The sequence below is a fragment of the Heptranchias perlo genome, chromosome 18 (genome assembly GCF_035084215.1).
Source record: "Heptranchias perlo isolate sHepPer1 chromosome 18, sHepPer1.hap1, whole genome shotgun sequence".
Taxonomy (NCBI): Eukaryota; Metazoa; Chordata; class Chondrichthyes; order Hexanchiformes; family Hexanchidae; genus Heptranchias; species Heptranchias perlo.
This window is the reverse complement of record NC_090342.1, coordinates 39,771,663-39,794,318: the sequence shown is the minus strand read 5'-3', so window position 1 is coordinate 39,794,318 and position 22,656 is coordinate 39,771,663. Positions and strand designations below refer to the sequence as shown.

Sequence of the window (22,656 nt, the reverse complement as noted above, 5' to 3'; positions counted from 1 at the left end):
GATACTGCCCTATTCACTCATCTCAGGTGCACTGTTTGACAGTTATATTTCTTGATGTATTTAGAACTCTTTCTTAAAAGGTCCCAACTTTGTGAAGATAGTGATTTGCAAACCATTTTTTGTTTATCCTCCATTTTTCCCGCTCCAATTATCTGATTTCAGATTATCCATCAGTACTTTCATGGGATAAAGCCTTGTGTGAGAGATCATCTCATTGCACAGCCCCATCACACTAATCTTCTGACATTAATCACCTTCCCTCCAAAATGATTAAATTCATGTTGTTTGTATTATCTTCATTCCTGTGCCTCGGGTACTGCTGTACCATACATGTAGGACCAAATTTGGGGTTTCTTGATTATCTGCTAATTACCAGCTATCCATCGGGAGAGAGCAGTGGACTTCACTACAGTGGATAATGGAAATCCCAATATATTTAGAAATGTGAAATACATTGGCATGATTATATCACTACGCATCATTTTTTCACTTAGTCATTTTCATTGTGACAGAAATGACTATTAGCTGTTCTGATTTTTAGCTATTCTATATCACTCCATTAAAACTTTGCAACTTTCATCAATAAAACTTTCTTTCCTCCTTTCCTGAAAGCAGTGACAGACTGTCATAGTGGCTGGAAGCAGCCTTCTAGTACCTAGTCTCATGGATCATTCTTCATTCGCAAACTTAGTGTGAGTGATAATGCCTGTTAATCTGATAAGTAATGGGCACTGGCTCCCCATATGACAAAGCAGTTGATAAGCATTACCAGTGCTCAAAGCCTGCACACAAACTGTGCACAAGGCTCATTAGGGGCCCAGAATTTATTTAAAGGAGACCCAAACCCAATAATGCAGCTGGAACATCAGAGCCCCAGTCACTCAGCACCCATCACAAACAGGTGCTACAATGGAGGGCCAGAATAAAAATTGATAGTCCTGTCTTTCGAACTGTTGGGCCTGAAGACTAGTTTTGAGCAAAGGAGTTTAGGTTTTCGAACCATTGCTTTGTGTTCCTTATTTGGAGGGATGTTGTTGCCATGGTATCTTAGAAGACCCACTTACTGCATTTATGCACAGAAGAGAACACAGTAACACAAATGGCGATGTGAATGTATAGCTGATCACATCTCGTACAGCAACTTCATAATTGTTGATTCTGTCTTCTTACGGCCTTCAACTTAGCAGGACAGTAATGGAGTTTTATTAACGGTCTGTTCCAGGGGCAGAGGCTGCTCATAAACCTCTTCTAAACCAGAAGTTCTAAAAGAAAATTTCAAATCGCATCTGCAGCCACCATCACTTTGCTGTATTAAAAACATAATCCTATGTCACAAGCTAGATTTCTCCATAACTCCAGTACCATGTTGATCTGAATAGATGGCAGACGATTTTCTTTCATTTTTTTAATAGGCTGCAGTTCATCTGTGGTCTGATCAGGGCATTTGCATATCTAAGGTTTCAAAGCATCTCTGGTGGATAAAGGCTCAGTAATATGCAATAAAAATCAAACTGTATAGCAGAAGGAACATTGGGAAACTCCTCACTAAATCTCTCAATTATATTTTTTCTAATTTACTAACCCACTTTGCTGTGTCATTCCTCTGTATATTTGTCTAATTTATCAGTTTTTTGTAGATTGTCAGCAGTCTGCTGCCTCCATATCGCCACACTGCTCACAACTAGACAGAGGATGTGACTCAGAGACTGAAAGGTAAAGCTTTAGTTGCCTCTGAACCAGTCCAAAGCATGCATTATCCATAAAATGCACATCAGCAGTGCCCCATCTTACCTTTGCTGCATTGTAACTGCTTTCTCCTCACCTCACTGCATGTTGGGATTCACCTCTGAAGGTTCATTACTCGCAGTCATAGCATAGCTTCAGCTCTTCACACTCCTGACGCAATGTTTTTACTATAGTGACTGAAATAATGTATTGTAACCCCTATCAACTTGTGCATTCTCATAGTGCTTTTATTGGAACATTCTGTACCTAGCAGGTTCTCTTTGTATATCTATTAATTTCAATTTTTCAACAAAAAAAGTGTGGAAAAATGCTATACCAGGTTTAACGTTGCGACTATAAACACACTGCCTGATCACCCTTTTACTCCTTTAAAAGATTGGAACGTCACTAATTATGTCACTGTGTACGAGTGGTGTAACGTGACGCCATGCGATGCAGTGCAGCATTGGACAGTTGAGGATCGTACAAACATTCTGACTTACTTAACAGGTTGACAAGGTTATATCAAGAATAATGTATATAGCCCATACCATCCTATTGTTAACAACCTTATTGTTATTAACCCACACAACATGGTCACATCCTTTGTCGTGCTTACGAGTTGCCAGTCATCATGTTTGCTTAACCAGATGAGTAGGAATTATGGGCCTTATTTTTTTTTAAAGGCAATATCCATCTTGCGTGTGTTTTTTTTTAGTGTACTAACAGATTGTTCATGGTAAATCAGAGGTAACCGGAATGTAATGCCATTTAATATACAATGTATTACTATCAGGACCACTGAATTATGGTGACTGGTTCAAACTATGTTTTATTATGTACCATTATGGGATCTTTACATGTGTTTTGGGGATCAAATTCAGTGATTATATCCATTTTGTTTTGGTGAAAACTGTAAATTTGTGACCTTGATTATTATATTTTTTTATATCTCACCTTTTTAAAGTCCAGGATACACAGCATGATAGACAAGATGTACCAGGTTGGAGGTAGGTAAGTAGTGTTTAGTAGTACAGGGTAGGAGAGGAAGTCATATAGTGTAACCGCTTTGGAGGGGGTTCTGGATTGTGGCACATCACCGGGGCAGGAGCTGCTGCTTGGATCGGGGCCTAGGGGTTTGTCAGCACTTTGGTGGTTCTGAGGTCTTTCAGCATAGCGGGGGTGGGGGGGTGGGGGGGTGGGGTGTTGCTGCTGAAGTTTGGCAGCACTGAGGAAGTGGTCCTGGGGCTTTGCAGCACTGTGGATGAGGTTCTAGAGTTTGGAGCACATAAGGTCCTGGTGTCTGGTGCCACTGGAAAAGAGATGGGCAAGGCTATTCTGCTGTTGCGCTAAATGAGAGCTGAAGTAACCAGAGTCACACCTGTCAGTTGTCGTACATCCTTGGAGACTCATCTGAGAGCCTACATGTAGGTTTGATGTTCCTTGATGGTTGCAGCTGCAACACCAATCAGGCAAGTACCCATGCATTCTGGATCCCATAACCTCAAAGCCATGATCAGCCCTCTCCTCAGCCTTTGCTGGGAAGGAGGCACATCTTTAACTAGTTCCCGATTCTGTGGCTCCCTTGTATTCTGTGAATCACCCAGTGCCACATCCTCACCAACACTATCTAATTCTCTCCAACCCAAGGTGAAAGTATCTTTTTTTTAATTCATTCTCAGGATATAGGTATTGCTGACAAGGCCAACATTTATTATCCATCCCTAGATTCCTTTGAGGAGGTGGTGGGCATTCTTCTTGAACAGCTGCAGTTCATGTGATGAAGGTACTCTTATAAGGCTGTTCGGTAGGGAACTCCAGGATTTTGACCCACTGCTGATGACATATGTCCAAGTCAGGATGGTGTGTGACTAGGAGGTGAACTTGGAGGTGATGGTGTTCCAATGCACTTGCTGCCCTTGTTCTTCTAAGTAGTAGAGATCGCAGTTTTGGGACGTGCTGCTGAAAAAGTCTTGGTGACTTGCTGTTGTGCATCCTGTAGATAGGACACACTGCAGCCACAGTATGCCGGTGGTAGAGGGACTAGATGTTTAAGCTGGTGAACGGGGTGCTGACCAAGTGGACTGTTTATTCCTGGATGGTATCCAACTTCTTGAGTGGTGTTGCAGCTGCACCCATTCCATCACACTCCTGATTTGTGTCTTTCGAGATTTGGGAGGTGAGCTGTTCACTGCAGAATACCCAGCCTCTGACCCGCGGTTGTGGCCATGGGATTTATATGACCAGTTAAGCTTCTGGTCAATGGTGACCCCCAGGATGTTGATGGTAGGGAATTCAGTGATTGTAATGCCGTTGAATGTCAAGGAGAGGTGATTAGGCTTGCTCTCGTTGGTGATGGTCATTGTCTGACGCTTGTGTGGTGGAATGGAACTTGCCACTTATCAGCCCAAGCCTGAATGTTGTCCGGGTCTTGCTGTATGCAGGCACAGACTACTTCATTATCTGAGGAATTGCGAATGTAACTGAACACTGTGCATTGATCAGCAAACAGCCTCACTTCTGACGTTATGATGAAGGGAAGGTCATTGATGAATCAGCTGAAGATTGTTGGGCCTAGGACACTGCCCTGAGGAACTCCTGCAGCATTGTCCTGGGGCTGAGATGATAGGTCTCCACAACCACAACCATCTTCCTTTGTTCCAGGTATAACTGCAGCCACTGGAGAGTTTCCCCCTGATCCCTTGTTGATTTCAGTTTGATTGGGACTAGTTGGTACCACCCTTGGTCGAATACTGCTTTGGTGTCAAAGGCAGTCGCTCTCACCTCACCTCTAGAATTTAGGTATTACGTCCATGTTTGGACCAAGGCTGTAATGAGGTTTGCAGCTGAGTGGTCGTGGCGGAACCCAAACTGAGCATTGGTAAGTAGGTTATTGGTGAGTAAGTGCCGCTTGATAACTCTGTTGAGGACTCCTTCCATCACTTTGCTAATTGGCTGAGTTGGATTTGTCCTGCTTTTTATGGATAGGACATATCTGGGCAATTTTCCACATTGATAGGTAGATTCCTGTGTTGTAGCTATACTGGAACAGCCTGGCTAGAAGCGTGGCTAGTTCTGGAGCACAAGTCTTCAGCACTACGGACGGGATATTGTCGGGGCCCATAGCCGTTGCTGTGTCCAGTGCACTCAGCCATTTCTTGGTATCACGTGCAGTGAATCAAATTGGCTGGTCTGGAATCTGTGATGGTGGGAACCTCAGGAGGAATCAGAGAAGAATCGTCCACTCGGCACTTGTGGCTGAAGATAGTTGTGAACGTTTCAGCCTTGTCTTTTGCACTCGTGCTGGGCTCCGCCATCTTTAAAGATGGGGCTGTTCATGGAGCTTCCTCCTTCCTTTAGTTGCTTAATTTTCCACCAGCATTTGTGACTGGATGTGGCATGACTGCAGAGCTTTTGACCAGATCTGTTGGTTCTAGGGTTGCTGTCTATGGCATGCTGCTTCTGCTGTTTAGCATGCATGTAGTTCTGTGCTGTAGCTACAACAGGTTGACACCTCATTTATACTTCTTATTGAACCAGGGTAGGTCATCTGGCATGATGATGATGGAGTAATGAGGGCTATGCCAAGCCATGAGGATACTTATTGTGGTGGAATACAATTCTGCTGCTGCTGTTTGCCTACAGACCTGTTAATCTATCCCATTTAGCACGGTGGTAGTGCCGCATGACATGATGGAGGGTGTCCTCAGTGTGAAGACAGGGCTTGATCTTTGCAAGGACTGTGCGATGGTCACTCCTACCAATACCATCATGGACAGAGGCATCTGCAACATGTTAGATTGTTGAGGACTAGGTTAAGTCGGTTATTTCCTCATGTTAGTTCTTTGTAAGTGGTTTTCTCGGGTGTACCGAAAACACACCTCTTACTATAAGTTCTGGAATGATAGGGATTATAAGGACAGATCAGACTCGGACGCACGTTTTCGGGCTCAACTGTATTGTGTTTAATAAGATTAACAATAACACTAGTAAACAGGACAGTTCTTTCTTGGGGGTATTGGATTTAAAATATGATTCATAAAAATGGCCAGAATGCTGGTGCTACATCTTTCATCACCTGCCATAGGCCCTGTCCTTCTGGGCTCAGGTGCCCTGGGGTTTGGCAGCACTGAGGAGTGGTCCTGGAATCTGGTAACACTGCGGTAGGGGTCCTAGGATTTTGCAGGACTGGCAGGGATCCTGACAACATGGGTAAGGTGCTGGAGTTTGGCAGCACTGAGACCATGGGCCTAGGATTTGGTAAGATGTGATATGGGTCCTAAGCTTTTGGGGGTGCTGGAGTTTGGCAGATCCGATAGATCCAGGACCACCCCCCCTCCCCAATGCTGCCAGACCCAAGGAATCTATCAGCACAAGGGAGAGGTTTTGGAGAGTAGTGTGGAAAACTGCACTATGCTATGCTGTGGTAGGATGTAGTGTTGTGGCTGCAATTCCTTATGAGTTGAGTAGATGATGTCAGTTGAGCCATGGGTTCTGGTGGCACTGAATGAATAAAATTCAGTTTCTGATATTTAGAAAAAGGTTTTACAACTGCATATTGTTATAATTTACTTCATACATTGAAATGGTCATTAGAAATCTTCGAATGAAGAATTCACATTCTAGCCCTCTAGTTTCACAGTTGAATTCACACCACGTAAGATCGATGTTGTCTTTGTTTATGGAGCCCATGTAAGGGAAGTAACCTCGGTGTTCTTGAGATTTTTGGACACATTAGAACATGTGATTCTAATGACCCATTAGGGGTAAAATAAACAATTTCACCCTCAGTCTTTTAAGTCAAATGTTGCATTCACAGGTGCAGTTTCTACAGGCTCCGCTCTGGCTATTCACTGGCCTCAACTTATATCCCACATTAGGCTCCATTTTGTAGCACTACAAAAATTGAGGCAGGACAGTGTACTGGACGTCCACGTACAGAGTGGTAGGTTGGAGGTTCACCCCCGTGATCCTCGACATGCTGACTCAACAATTACACTGAGATTGATCATTGTGGGAAAGGATAGAGCAGTGGAACAGCTACTTCCCCCCAAGGAGGGAGAGAAAGGCACTCCTGCAGTCTGCTTTCATATACTTCCTGACTGCCACTTTCAGAGTGACATTGTCTGCAAGCTGAGGTCTCTCCACTTTGGGTGCTGTAGAGAGATCCAACTGAAGAAAATGGGGGGAGGGGGAAGAAAAGACACTTCCAGCAAAAAGGAGTTCCAAATATTGTGCATTAGTGGTTTGGTAATGTAGTTACAATTTCAAAAAGACATTTTTACAGTAAGTGGAGTGTCCAAGTATCCTTTTTTTGTGTCCTCAAAACACACCAAGCTATCTCTCTATGACTCAAGTCATTTTACCTGGAGCCAATAAGTGTACAATATCTGTAATCATGTCACTCACCATTTACATTTATTCCCTTTCAGTCTCTTGCTTTCATTTGTAAGTCATGAATGGCTCTTTCTGCACATTCAATGTAACACTGGCTGATTCTGTATCACATTAGTTTCTTTCTAGCATCTGCCATTGGTTACCAATTACATAGCACCAAATCTATGTATTAGTTATCTTAAGGATCATTGGATATATGCCACCAGCTAGATCCATATATATATATATATATATATATATCTATCTCCATCATCTAGGATAGCAAACAAATTTAACTGTCAACTAGCATCAACTAAAGGGGAATTATCAAATCAGAAATTCTTAATCTAAATGAATGACTGATTCAGCAATATCCAACATGGCAGCAAGTAGACTCGTTTTTCTCAGTTATTCTATTTTCAAAGAGCTTGAACAGTGTGATCTTTACATAATGAGCCTCTTTGTAGAGATTAAACCCTTCAAAAATGGTTATTAAAAAGATTGTCAACAGTCCCCCATCACTTCCCTCTTTTGCATGAACTATTCCATCAACTGATGTCACAAGATGAAGAACCATTGCCAACAAGTGGAAGAGCCCATTGAAAGGAATTGGAACAAATATCACCACAGAATAGGCTAATTTTAAATCTATCAACATAATTATTTTAATAGGAAATGCATTACCATTTTGAAGTTAAAACGCTTTCTTTGAATTACTTACTTACAGACTGCAATATGTCAATAACAATATAAGAACAATCCACACAGTAATGCTTAAAGCAAGCAACTAAACTTATAAACTAGCTGTAATGTCCCCTGTAGATCCTATTTATTGGTACTGACACTGCTTCTAAAAGTAGCAGTCAGGACATGATGTTAAATACTATTCCCCTCAAATAACACTCAGGGCTTGCTGCTGACAAACTCAAAGCTGACTGAACCCATTGTGTAACATAATGTCATTGTAAATCCATAACACAATCTCCATGTCTCGGGCTGAATCTGCATGCTTCTGTTCAGTCTTTAGTTCATTTTAACAACTGGTTATGTTTTGGTTTGTTTTATGGTCATATTTAACCCAGTTATATGCGATTTTGAACAACTTGTTTTACAGGTGAAATACCACAAATTTACATGATTTTGTCTTTTGCATGCAGCAAAGATGGTATTCTTAAAAAGTAGCAAAATTCTGTTTATTTTACCAGAAATTGTAAGAAGCACTAGGGGTAAAAAAGAAAGGAGGGTAGGGCAGCTTGAAATTTGCAAGTGTTGTACATTCAACAAGCATCTAGGTGCATGCCAAAAACAAATCCTGTTTAATGTACACTTGTACAGATATCTGTGAGTGATTGCAAGGTACTAACTAAGTAAGGGGGTGGGTCACATGACTTCTTAAATTATCATAATAAACTCAAGTGGTTTATAACTATCACCTGAACCCTGTAACCAAATAACTGCCTTGAAGCCCCTCAAAGATATCTCGCTTTTTTGAAAATAATATATAATGTTAATTATATACCTTAGTTTTATTGGGCTTTTTGTTGTCAATGGCAGTTGTCAGTGAAAACATTATGTTGATGTGCAGGAATGTTCACTTTGAAAGATTAACAATTGTGAAACTGTTACTGAAAGTACATGGAGAAATAAATTTGCAGTAGATTGGTTTCCACATGGCCATATAAATCAGGAAGGTCACAGGTTTGAACTTTGATCTGTGTTGAGTTAGCAAACCTGAGCCAGGGTGACAATAGGGCTGCTACAATTGGCTTGAGCCCTCCAGGGCTACTGAAGCAGCATTGAGCTAGGGCTCCTGCTCCTGCTTCCGTTTGCTGTCCAGTCACACCTGCTGGAAAGTGGATTGCAGAGGAGGGCAGTGTCTGTCTTGGTGGTGATGCGCCTCACATTCTAACAGCCTGCCAGCACTCAATGCCTAGGCTCACTTATATAAAAAAAATAACCATTGGCTAAGGTACCAGAGGAGAGCCACTATCCATGAACAGTACCCTACAATTGAATTAATGGGGATCATTTTAACCCGACCCGTTCAGCGGAAAACTGATGGGATCAGATCGGCTGCCCGCTTTACGTCTTTCTCGATTTTCCTTTCTATTGAAGTTAGGTTATTGAAGGTGGGTTAGGTTAAAATTACACCCAATGTCTTCAGGAGAGATGGGGAGAAAATTGGAAAGAAGGGATATTGAAAAATAAAAATAATTTGCAGTTGATTACTGAGAAATTCATTGGCTAGTATATATATCTGGATTGTTTTCTACAATGTCATTTTGCTTTGTCAGTGCATATATTTCTTACTGCTTCTTTTTTAAATTTGCAGTCCTAATGTAGCTCTCCAGCAAGAGCACTCACATTCCAGATCAAAATGTGTCCCTCTCAGATGTCTTTCTAAGCCTCCTCCCCATTCCTAGTCATGCCACAGGATGTCATCCACTGGAGAAAGAAGCAGGATTCCTCTGGTACTGACGTGCTGCCGGGAAAGCCCAGAGGCTTTCCTATTCTGTTGCTTCACTGCCGAGCCCCGATTCCTATTGACGGTGGGAAGAAAGGAGAGAATGTTGAGAAGCACGACACACGAAGCACAGAGCGCCACCTGTTTGGAAGACTTCCTTTGCTGTTTATTTTCCCCTTCCACCGTCTATTATTTTGGAGTATGATAGCTAATTAACTTCTGTGAAACAGGATAGCTAACAGTTGCTTGGTTTTGCCTCTGAAACTTAAGTAGGAGAGTGAGAAAAGGGGGCAGAAAAAGGACTGATGGAATTAACTTGCATATGATCAACATCAGTCACTCAGCATCTGAGGTCAGCCACAGGAATTGATTTCAATGTGTGTTTCAGTAATTTTGGCAGCATGAGGTGATGCATTTATTTTGTAAGGTTAAGTCCAAACCAGTGTTTCAGTATGTGGTGCACTTACATGTTTGAATGTTTTATTTATTGAATGATCTTTGTTAGGACGATTATTACTTATTATTTGGAGATGACGTTATGACTGTTTAAAAAGTAAAAAAAAAGGATTTTGGCATAATTAGCATTCCTAGACTACAGCATTACTATGGCCAGAGTGGGCTATTGTAATTGCACAGTGGCGATGAGTGTCAATCTCTCTTAACTATTTGCAGTTCTGCTGCTAGAGATGTGTCTTTGCCTTTTATTTCTTAATTTGTCCCTGTATTTAACTTGTTAATGGATGCCATTTTGATTTGTATATTTTTCATAAAATAGTGTATGAGAGTGTTTATTTAATTTTGGGGCCAGGTGCTAAATGAAACTGGAGATTGCTTGATATATCACATTTTTTAAGACCATTATTATTATTACTATTATTATTGCATAGATCTTTTGCTTCTGGGTCACAGTATCATTAAACTGGTGTTTTTGTTGTGCAAAAATCAAGATAGTATAATTTCGAGGATACTGTGGCAACAATGATTAAATAGGCAACAAGCATTTTTCTAAATTGTGTGCAAGGGCTTGGAACATTTATCTGTGGGTATAAAGTCTTGAGTGTGATGATAAACTTTACATCTTGGTAGATAAACTTATCCAAGAGCCCCTATAGACTGGTGTTAATATTTCAGACTTGATATATGGAGTTACCCTACAGCTTCAGAAAAATGAAAGCCAATCCTTGAGATGGATGGAAACTAGCCATAGAAAGAGAGAGTGGTGAATGTCTTCCCGTGCTGCTCAAGCAGGTCACCATGGATCAGTATTAATAGAGTCTGTGGAGATGTCTGAGGCTGAGCAGACCGTGTGTATATGGGAGCAAATGTGAGGGGCATGGTCTATATAGTTATTAGAGAAATAATGATGGGGAACACATGGATTATGTTAGTCAATGTCTCTTCCCCTTGTCATGAAATCGACACTCCTTCCATTTACACAGCTAATCAAGTCCATGCATTAGAGTCTCAAGAAACCAAGAGTTTCCTGTCAAAGATGTTGACTTTTCTGTTACCACAAAGATGATGACAAAAAAACACTTATCTATGAACTGCTTTGCTGCCAGTTTTCTGTCTAACACATTTCATTATTTGCATGCTTCTCGCACAGTTGTGTTACTACACAATTTTAATTCATTGCTATAATAAATATATATATAATATTTTTATATCATTCATATATAGATATATATATCTATATATGAATGAGAGAATTGAATTGGCACCACTTTGTGATTTTTTTTTTTCATTTCAATCAACAAAATTCTGGGAACACAATGTGTCCACATCAGTGAAGTTACTGTGTGTTGCACATGTCCTGTACAAAAGATTCTTTGTGCTGAGTAACCTAATGCATGACACGAAAGAGACTTCAGCCCATCGGTCTTTTTTGATGAAGAGAGACTAGCCTCAGACTGCTACCATAAGGCAGTGGAATATATCATGCACAACTGATTGACGAGTAACAGTGATATAAAGGGCTATCCATTTTGATGGAACATGAAATATTTGGCAAACGTTTTATCATTGGTTGACAAAACGACATGAACTGCATTGAAGTACATGTGTCACTTGAGCATGATGTCATTGTGCTGAAAATTCCGCATGACTTCTGGGCATTCTGAACAAGAAAAAATTTGCCAAACTATTCCTAAAGATGGTGCCCTTTTAAGAAAATATTGATGGCTTTTTACAGCATAAACTGCTACATATTGCTATCTGTGACTAAAGCATCAAGCAGCAAACCTATTTAGGAAAAAAAAGTTGTTTTGTAAAAAAATAATGTAAAAACTGTAGTGGACTAAGGTAAGAAGACTGCTTTAATCCTTTATGATGTCCAGTTGAAATGTCCGTTGCTATCCGTTCCCCACTACTAACCAGTGCCCCAGCCACAAAGATTCAGTGTTGTCAGGCCGACTGACTGACACAGCCATGATTATAAAATAAACCCAGAATTCCAGCAAAGAATTTTTTAAAAAAGTAAACATTAATTAAAATGGTTTTGCCAAGTCTTGTACGGGCCCTGAGACAGTTAAAGTGAGACCTACTTAGGACTCCTTCAACTGGACAGAGCAGGTAATTGCTGAATCCTCTATTATTCTGAGAAAATCTCTATTTATGCTCTTCAGTGTACCAATTTTGAAAAGGACGCACGATCTGTTGCCTTCAGTTTGTGAATGTTTGCCTCTTTTAAAAAAAAACAGAAGTTTCTGCTGACTGCAGTTACCTGCACTGTGCAGGAAAACTGAGAACAGAGAGATTGATGTGAAGGCTGTAACTACAGTTTTGCTTTCCTTGCCTTCCAACTGTAGCTTGTTACTACTACAATTGATCACAATTTTAAACACCATTTGAGCTACCATTTGATTCTTTCCTGGTCCATGGGTGTAAACAATGATGAAAATCTCTCCATTATTATCAACTCTCAGTCGCACTGTTAAAACATCCTTGTGAGGATATCCTCAATTGGGCTGGGCAGCCCTTAATTGAGTTTGAACAAAGCTCGAAGTTCAATCACAATTGAATAAGCGATATTACTGTATGTGTAAAGCGCAAGCTGGATGCAACTGAAGTTAAAACTGTGCACAAAGTCTATTTTTGTTGTTGAGTCACACCATAAATATTTTAATACTTAAGTTTCATTAAAATATATTAGTGATATACTTTCCATGGTGTCCGGCTGGAATGTTAAATATATATATTTGACATAGCAGCTGGATACCGCAAAGGATCAAAGTGGTTTAAATTAGCCAGCCTGTCAATATAAAAAAGATTAGTGCAGTATTAATGTTCTGTCACTTGATGTCACTAGCACATTAGACAAACACTATGGTAATGTTAGTTAACAGAGCAAAATGTATTTCTTTATTATACTTAAAAAGCACACTAAAGACATTTAAAGGCACAACATCATTACTGCACCACTATTCTTTCCACTTTGACTCTGAATCCAACAATATTGGACTTATGAAAAATTGAGTATTGAAATCTGAGAGACTAATAACGTCAGAATCCTAGAGATAACAATGGCTGTTCATATGTAGTTCCTAGTTATTTCATAGTAAGGTTTAGTTTTAGGAATTCTATAATTATTGGTCTTGGGCTTTAATAAATGGTTGAGGCTATTTTCTGGTCTAAAACTAACTTAGAATCTTCGGTCGGTGATTCATCTCTGGTCATTTGTTATCCCATACTTAATTTGAGCAGCTAGCCCAAGTACTCTTATTGAAAATGGATACTTATTGAGAATGCATAAAAACAACTGTGTTCCCTTATCTTTTTTCCTCCCCCTGTTCCTTATCCAGCAGAACAGTTTGAATTTAAAGTTTAAAATATCAACGATGTTGACATTGTAGGCTGTAAAATACCATTGTATTTAGCCTGAGTAATCTGAGTTCTCTGGGTTGGCAAGATCACATGCACAAGACAGTGTCTGTCCCGATTCTCCACTGGACAAGTTGATCATGTTCTAGTACAAAGAAAATCAGCAGTTCTAGAAATATTATTGCCAGTCATATCAGCACTTTCATAACAGGCATAACATTTTAAATGTGTTTAATGGGAACACCTTTGCAGGCCTGATTCAAGTCTGTTTTTAGCATGTCACCTTGTAGAGTTATGCTTTTGTACCAACAAGTACGCAGATTAAAAAAAAATGCTCTTCTTAACCCCGAGACTAAACCATGATTTCTCCAACTCTTTTTCTGACATTGTTAGTTTCAAAAGAAACTCCCTGTTCACTTTCAGTGGCAAGTGCTTGTAAACATTTTTTTTCCTATAGGAAAACAGGATATTAGTGCTATTTTTTCTAGGTATGTGTGACTTTGCTTGCTGCTGGTTGTGGCTTACTTGTCAAGTCCAGGGTCAAGGAAATCCCAGTGTAATACACACAACCAATGGGTTGTATAGTGTATACCTCACTGCCTTATGAAATCAGCACCACAAACACCAACTGCTCAAGATGCCACACACCATGAATTTTGTAAACAATTTTACAACACCAAGTTATAGTCCAGCAATTTTATTTTAAATTCACAAGCTTTCGGAGGCTACCTCCTTCCTCAGGTGAACGATGTGGAAAACATCACACACCATGAAAGCAGCTTTATCCACTGTTGGGTTTGTTGGCAATTTACTGAATGTGGAGAATATTACCATGACTGAAAATATATGTTTGAGTAGTCTGTAATGTATGTTTTTCATTTCTGCACACTAATTAAATATATGTGAGCTTCCAATTTAAACTTTTTTTTTGCACTACCGACTCTCACTTTTTTAATTGTTTGTTATGAGAAGTTCTATACAAATGAAAAAAAAACCTTCGACTGTATGTTTTTATACATGAGAACACAGTTTTATTTAGGAACAGGAAAAGACAATGAGACCCAAACAAGCTAATCTCTTTTTCATAGATGAACCCGACCTAGCTGCTTACTCATCATAACCTTCCCTCTCCGGAACCATAACTGTACTGTACAAAAATTGTGCTGGTTTACTTTACGTAGTACAAATGATATTTATGTTTCTTGAGCTGTAGCACCCCACAGTTGTTTTTAATTTTTGTAGGATCAACAAAAGCTGATCTGTTTGAAAAAATTGTTTTATTCAGTATGAAGCTATTCAGGTTTTCACAGTGGAGGTCACTTTGAAGAGCACATGGTCTGTGTGTTTACTCTGCTGACCTCTGCTCTTTGGCCCCTATTCACAATCCAGTGGGTGAAGGACATAAGTCAACTACATGAGCACACAAACTGCTTGTTCTCCATATTGGCCTTTAGTATAAAACCATGAGTGTCTTTGAGGAGTCCAAGTAAAAGATTTTACTTTTTCCCCCTTATTAAAAACTTTTGCATTCTGTTAGGCAGTAAACAGGGAATAAATTACCCTTAGAGTGACTCGTATTAAATGTGTTGGGTTTAATGCAATGTTAGAGCTGAATCAATTGAGTATGAGGACAAATGTTTATAGAAAAGAAAACTGTGAAAAGAACAAAGCCACAGCAACACAGATGGATCAGCAAGGAAAGCAAGCCTGTAGTTTAATGTGCAGTATCCACTCTGCCCCCATCGAGTGCAGAGGTGAGATTCCACCTAAGAGCAAGAAGGCAGCCACTACTGCTGGAATCTCTGACTCACAGGTGGTGGGGTTAACTCCAGACATCAGCCTCTGACAGCAGTTCAGAAAAGGAAACCACCGAAGAATTTAAAGAACTGGCAGGCTACTTAGCATCGTTCTGTATGATTTGAGGATATTTTTTGTGACTACTGTGGGATATTGTTACATTAAATAGTATTAATAACAATGTGTAGTAACAGTTTTGGCTATTGGATGTAAAATCATGTTGTGATGTACACTTTAATACAATCAGAGGTAGATCAGTAGATAGATTACACCTTATATGCTGTGATTCTCAGGTCAGTGGGGACTAATTCCTGATAGATCTCCACATGTTAAAAGCACCGTTGACATCTGAAAGTAGAACTGTAAGCAATCTATCTTCTAATGGCTACAATCCAGTCTTCAGTGATTTCTATGCTGGAACATAACTTGAGCTGATTGAAGTCATTTAGGTGCTATAGCCACCTCCTCGGCTTTGAATCCTGCTTTAATCAGCACTCTGTCCCAAATTGCAGGACAGAAGCTTTGTTTTCCTACATGATAGCCTCATAGTCAAAATTTCACCTCATGTGTGATTTAACTCTGCTCCCAATTCCATTGCAGAATTTAATTTGCCCTCTCCCTATTCCAGCAGAGAAGCTCCTGGAGATGGAATTATAATTACAACAATTTATTTTTTTTACAACATTATTTGTTCAATGCCTATTTTGTGCCTTTTTTGCCATGCCAATAAAGTCATACAAATTCATTGGTATAAATTTGCATGTGCTTGATACTGGAAAAGCAGTTATTTGTTTAACTACCCTAAAAAGTATTTTTCCCATTGATAAGATTGTATAATGCACACAGCTGAGAAGTGCAGATTGGTTGATGTACTATATAGTACGTACTGCCCTGAATGGGCTGGTGTCATAGGGATTCTTATACTTCCACTGTCTTCGTATTCAGCTTCATGAAGTGTTCCTCTCCCATGGTGGAGTTTGTAATTTGAAATGTATAATAACTATTTGGTTGACAAGTAGATTTTAGTTTCGGTATTAGTGACCTGCACTGGTCCTTTGAACTTATTGTGTTAATACTGGTCAGTACACTACTGATGGAGTTCTTCCCCTTGGATTTGACCTGTATTACAAAATTTGTAACTGAGTTATTCATTTGTAATAAGAAAAGTAAATCCCTGTATTTCTGTGAGTTTATATTGTAAATCTGACAATCTAAAGTTCCCAGCTTTGAAATTGGCTTTTTTTGTGTGATCTAGTTTGAAATTAATCCTACCAAAGGTTGAAAAGGGAAACCAGCTTTGAGGCCTTGGATTGATTTGGAAACATGAAAGGTGGTGAAAATGTATCTGGAGCGAAAGCTTTGTGTGAGTGCATATGGACCGACGACACCACCTTGGTGTGGTTTTAGGCCCGGGCTGCCCATTCCTACCTTTTGGGATGGTGGAAAGGCTATTGAAAAGCTTCAGAGATGAAAGAAGGCAATATATCTGTTTTTAAATTATTTCTTAAAAAGCAAAATGCAGCAGTGTAATGTGTAATTGTTTCCAATAAATAAAGAGGAGACAGTTTGTTTCTGGTGATCTTGTTTCTTTCTTGTGTGTCTTTGTTGCCTTATTTAGGAGGTGCTGTGTTAGTTGTGTGTTTTAAGTTTCATTCGTATTTTTGCTGGTACTGGTCAAGGCTTCAAGCAAAGTGTTTATACAACGAAAATGGTTCCTGTAACTGAAGGAATACTGTGTCTGTGAACACAAGCGATCTCAGCAGTGAATCATATCTACTTCTGCGTGGAAGCAGGTATCGCATTGGATTTCTCAAACTAAAGAGTACATGGGCCCTCTGCTTAAACTCAGAGTTTAATTTCATGTGGCTGACCTGCCTATACCAAATTAAGAATTTTTATTTAAACACCACGTAGAATGTGCTGTTAAAGACTTGCATTTATGTAGCATCTTATCACATCTCTGAGCTTCACATACAAAGAATAACTTTGAAATGTAGTGACTGATGTAGGAAAGACAACTGCCATTTTTACACAGTAGGGCCTCACATATAGCAATAATGGGCAGTTAATTTGTTTTTGGTTGAGGGAGAAATGTTGGCCAAGAAAACTCCCTAATCATCTTCAACTAATGCCATAGGATCTTTGACTTCCACCTGAACTACCACCTGAAGGCAGATGGGACATTGGTTTAACATCTCAGGTGAGGAAGGAATGTCTGACAATTCAGTAGTCCCCCAATAGTGCACTGGAGTGCCATCTTAGGTTATGAGCTCAAGCCCCTGGTATGTGGTTCTGCTTTGGATGCACTAAGCTAAGCTGATGCATAACATATACACCATTCTGTATATGTTATCTATACTGAACTGATTTCATTGCTTTGTTTCTTATTGAGGGTTTGCAGTTGTCTCCCGAGGATTTTATCAGCCAGGACACACAGCGAGTCTAGGAATACTTAGGCAGGTGATAATCCTGTGAGGCCGAGATTAGACTAGTTCAGCTGGGGTGGGGGCAGTCAGGGTGACTTACCCCCTAAGCAGCTCATGTATCATGTGTCTATTGTAGAGCCACTCTATGCACAGCTGTGACAAAAGGTTTGAAGGTCCCCTGGAACAAATATGCATAGAGTGTCTATATTGATTTTGCACGGAGGGAAAACACTGTGATTGGTACAAGGTATGGAGAAGTTTACGGGTATGTTTGAAATCCTTTGTGAATTTTTTTTAATGTATTATCCATATGATAAAGTTTATTTTAGAGGAATATAGTGGAATAGATGAAGAACTGTCACAAGGACTGCATCTTAGAGAAACTTTTGCAAAATGCAAACATGATGCCTATATACTTTTGGAATAAAATTTCTTGTATCTGCCATATATATCAGGTTTATTGTCTACATCATGACTGTCAAACCACCAGTCAAGTTTTGTTTTTCTCTTTTCTAATTGGTTACTTGCTATTTTCATAACACTTGTTATTCACCAATCATATTACATAAAACTTTCTCTCCAATCGCAGTGTACTAAAAAAACAATTTTACTCAATCACAGTCCAGCCAAAAATTCTCCAAGATACAGCAGCAGCACAGTTCTCTACTATCTGCCACTAAAACAAAATTTGTATCATAATAAACACATAATGAATCAACAATTCTCACCCTTGTTTTCAAATCCCTCCATTGTCTCGCTCTCTCCCTATCTCCATGACCTCCTCCAGCCCTACAACCCTCCGAGATCTCTGCGCTTCTCCAGTTGCCGGATTGGAAGCCAATGTAGGTCATGAAGCACACGGATGATGGTTGAACGGGACTTGATACAAGTTAGGATACAGGCAGCAGCTCTCAAATTAGACAGTTGAGTTCCTTTGAATGGTCGTCTTTATAAATTTTTCTTTAAAAAATGGAAAAATGTTACTCAGAAGAGGAGCAGGCACGAAGTACAATTTTTCTTGGAATTTCATAGGTGGTTCTACCTACAGAGCTGCATCTTGTCTCTGCATCTGTTGTAAATAGGTCCAAACTACAATTAACTAGCACATCCAAATTGTCCAATTCTTATACCCATAAAACCCATTGAAATATGTTTGGGGAAGTCAGTCTGCGAGAGAAAGGTACTTTATTTGAACAATGAATAGAAAGCTACATATCACTTACACAAATGAGTATCGACAGTCATTTGTAGTGTCTGACAAGTACTGTGTATGCTAAGGCTATCCTATCCTAATTAGATTATTGTAAACAATTTTACAACACCAAGTTATAGTCCAGCAATTTTATTTTAAATTCACAAGCTTTCGGAGGCTTCCTCCTTCGTCAGGTGAACGATGCTTTCGGAGGCTTCCTCCTTCGTCAGGTGAACATTTTCACATCGTTCACCTGACTAAGGAGGAAGCCTCCGAAAGCTTGTGAATTTAAAATAAAATTGCTGGACTATAACTTGGTGTTGTAAAATTGTTTACAATTGTCAACCCCAGTCCATCACCGGCATCTCCACATCATAATTAGATTATGCCATTGATTAATAGTCTATTTATGTATGTTAGTTATTTCTAGCACTTGTTAACTTGTTTTTCCAGATGTATGTGTTGGTTACTTATATATACTTTTATATACTTCATGCAAAGCTAAAGGAATATAAGCCATTTTCCCACCATACAGTTGCAGAAGCTCTTTTGAGGGTGGTATCTTTCTTAAAAGAACTTTTTTTAAGCTAAGAAATTAGTGCAAGGAAAGAACCCATAAACTAGCAACAAATATACAATATTTTTGTCAAAATTACCCACTCCCTGAACAGAACTTCTTCATTGGCACCACTACTATGGAAATTATGAGAAATGGATTCCGGGCATCTTACTCAGGCAAAAGGCCCATCAAGCTTCTCTAACTTCCCCAAAATAATATCAATGTCAGCAAACCTGCCCACACCGATCACTCCATATCAGATGCACCTTGTATTGAGCAAGCCTTTTGTTTGCCATACATTTATCATGACTGGGCATAAGAATGGCACCATATTCTTTTCATCCTGTGTCACATCCAGCAATCTTATATCTCAGGGCTACACTTGGTCTCCAGCATCACACTTGTGCATTTGCTGTCCAGCAACAATATATGCAGATCACCTTGAACAACCCTAAAAAAAACTAATTCTTCAGCATAAATTGCTTGATTTTGCATCTTCTGCTAACCACAGTTTCCATGCAACCCACATCTGCAGAGCTAATTATTTGTACATACCACTAAGTTTTTTGCATACCAATCTAGACTTCTACCTATAAGCTTCTGTTATGAGATTATATTAGTTGAGAATTGCATATTTCACAGTATTATAGTCCATGCAGAGTTCAGGGTCTAGATGCAAGAATGTAGTCAAAGCTTTCTCACTGAGTGTACTAGTTTTTCTTTCATGTTCTATGGTGCCATTCATGTTGTTCTGCCAGCAATTTGAATGCCGTTACAAATCCATCTATGCTATTCTCATCATTACATTTTGAAATAAGATTGGATTTACTAAGTATATCATGTACCTGATTGTGGGCTAAATAGAGTTGCTGTACCTTCGTGCACCCGGAATCTATTCATTGCAAATTGTCCTGACATCATAAGCCCATGCTTGTTTACAGCCTTCACATGCCGATACTGATATTCCTTTTCTTCAGCTTCATGTTTGTGGCATTCTCTTCTTTTAAACAACAAAGTATTTGTTCCTAAAATAGGTATAAATGTATACTCTTTCAAGGAGCTTGCTTCATTTTTTCTCAACCAACTACCAATGTATTTACTTTTTGTCTTATAATTTTCGGGACTGTGAACAAAGTTGCATGATCTCAGTTAATTCTCAAAATAAATGCAAATTGAAACAAATGAACTTTAATTTGCAAGATATGTAGTTATTAAAGATTTTTGTTTTGTTTGTTCTTAGATAGGTTGGGTGAACCATGTGGGTATGGTTAAAGTTATAGGCTCTATTTTGGCAGCAGCCTGAGGCTTGTTAGATTTTCATAACTGCTAGCCACAGGCATCATAGTCTGAGCAATGTCCACAGCCACTTTCTAGCAGGGCTAAATGGATGATGATCAGAAGAGCGAACCCTAGTTGATTTTTGCCCTCCACTGACACTGAGGACAATTATAGGAATCTCATCACTACCCTGGCTTGGAGATTCAGTTTTGTTTTAAAACTCACCGTGAGCTGACTAGCTTCCTAATCAGGGTTTCCATCTTCTTGTCGTTTCCAAGGCCAGGCTCATCATTTCACCTTGGTTATTGAAAGCAAATGAACACATATTGATTAACTAAATTTTCATCAATAATGAATTAATCAGTCATAACCACGCTAGCCATATAGGTCTCAAAAGCTTGTCTATTGCCAATCTTCTAAATCTTGATAATCCAAATTATGCTCAAGCTTATATGGGAAGTCACATAACTTGGCTATGCAACGTAAGCCCTAACCACCCAAGGATAGTGCAAGGAAATTCATCTTGGTCATTCTGTACCTGATTCACTTAACCATGGTTGAACTTGGTCACATAACACTACAAAATATTGGAGTTTATCCTTACAATATAGATGAAACTGATGAAACAGATAGTACTAGGCACCTATCTTGTAGTGCTTGGAATCTCCCCAAAGGATGTTAATTAGCAGCATTTTTTAAAAAAAGCTTGCTGATCTTCCCATACGTAGCTGGCATCAGATTGTGGCTCCCTGCTGAGGGGAGACCTCTAACCATAGGTCTCAACCGCAAATGGAAACAATACTAAAACTAGGAATAACGGAGGTATGACATTTTAAACCATTTTGATATGTAAAAACAGGGATTATTTCCTATTTACCTTCACGTACACTTTCCCTTTAAGACAGCCAATCGTTTGCAGCTGTGCGACTTAATCTTAATTTGTGCGCAATGTCTGACCGTCACAACGGTCCGAGAAATTGCAGGTTGAGAAAATTTAGTCATGACAGACCCAAAATATAAGGCTCCCATTTAGTAACACATAAATATAGATTTTAGACGTTTGAGAAAATTTCAGTACATGGAGGAGTACTACTCGACAATCAAAAGATGCAAAACAACACGTCAGCCCTCTGACTAATTCAACTAACTGCCAAGTTATATGTGACGTCGCGCTGACTGACTGCTCACACAATCGGAGCGGACGCCGCGGCTCGAGCACGGTGGATCGGCTCGAGACTGACTGACCTGTAACAGCAAGGGGCAGGCGGGATTATTTGAGTGAGGGGACGGTTACAGGGTGGGAAAGGGCTGGAGGAGGCGGCAAGGGAGGGAGGTTACATGGGTGAGAGGGGGAGGGAGGTTATATGGGTGAGAAGGGGAAGGGAAGGTTACATGGATGAGGGTTACATGGATGAGGGAGGGGGAAGGTTATATGGGTGATAGATGGAGGGAGGTTACATGGATGAGGGGGGGAAGGGTTACATGGATGAGTGGGGGAGGTTATATGGGTGATAGATGGAGGGAGGTTACATGGATGAGAGGGGGAGGGAAGGTTACATGGATGAGAGTGGGGGAGGTTATATGGGTGGTAGATGGAGGGAGGTTACCTGGATGAGAGGGGGAGGGAGGGTTACATGGATAAGAGGGGAGGGAGGTTATATGGGTGATAGATGGAGGGAGGTTACCTGGGTGATTGATGGAGAGAGGTTACCTGGATGAGAGGGGGAGGGAGGGTTACATGGATAAGAGGGGAGGGAGGTTATATGGGTGATAGATAGAGGGAGGTTACCTGGGTGAGAGGGGGAAGAAGGTTACATGGATGGGAGGGGGAAGGAAGTTATATGGGTGAGAAAGGGAGGGAGGGTTACATGGATAGGGGGAGGGAGGTTATATGGGTGATAGATGGAGAGAGGTTACATGGGTGAGAAGGGGGAGGGAAGGTTACATGGATGAGAGGGGGAGGGAGGTTATATGGGTGATAGATGGAGGGAGGTTATCTGGTTGAGAGGGGGAGGGAGGG

At 40.0% G+C, this 22,656-nt stretch overlaps 1 protein-coding gene and 1 long non-coding RNA gene across 2 annotated transcripts in view; one reads left to right on the top strand and one right to left on the bottom strand.

Annotated features, from left to right (window-relative positions):
- The window catches only part of LOC137334787 (protein bicaudal D homolog 1-like), a 252,771-nt gene extending 241,445 nt beyond the window's left edge, over window positions 1-11,326 (top strand). Inside the window, exons 8-9 of the mRNA XM_067999759.1 lie at window positions 1,628-1,713; window positions 9,434-11,326. Coding sequence (XP_067855860.1) covers window positions 1,628-1,713; window positions 9,434-9,524 — 177 coding nt within the window. The 3' untranslated portion in view covers window positions 9,525-11,326. The remainder of the gene's footprint in view (window positions 1-1,627; window positions 1,714-9,433) is intronic.
- On the bottom strand, window positions 7,785-21,613 carry LOC137334788 (uncharacterized). Its single transcript, XR_010966243.1, has 4 exons — window positions 21,514-21,613; window positions 20,862-20,933; window positions 18,336-18,567; window positions 7,785-9,641 (listed from the first exon to the last, which is right to left on the bottom strand). It is a non-coding gene; the product is annotated as an uncharacterized lncRNA (long non-coding RNA).
- Between the last annotated feature and the right edge of the window lie 1,043 nt (window positions 21,614-22,656).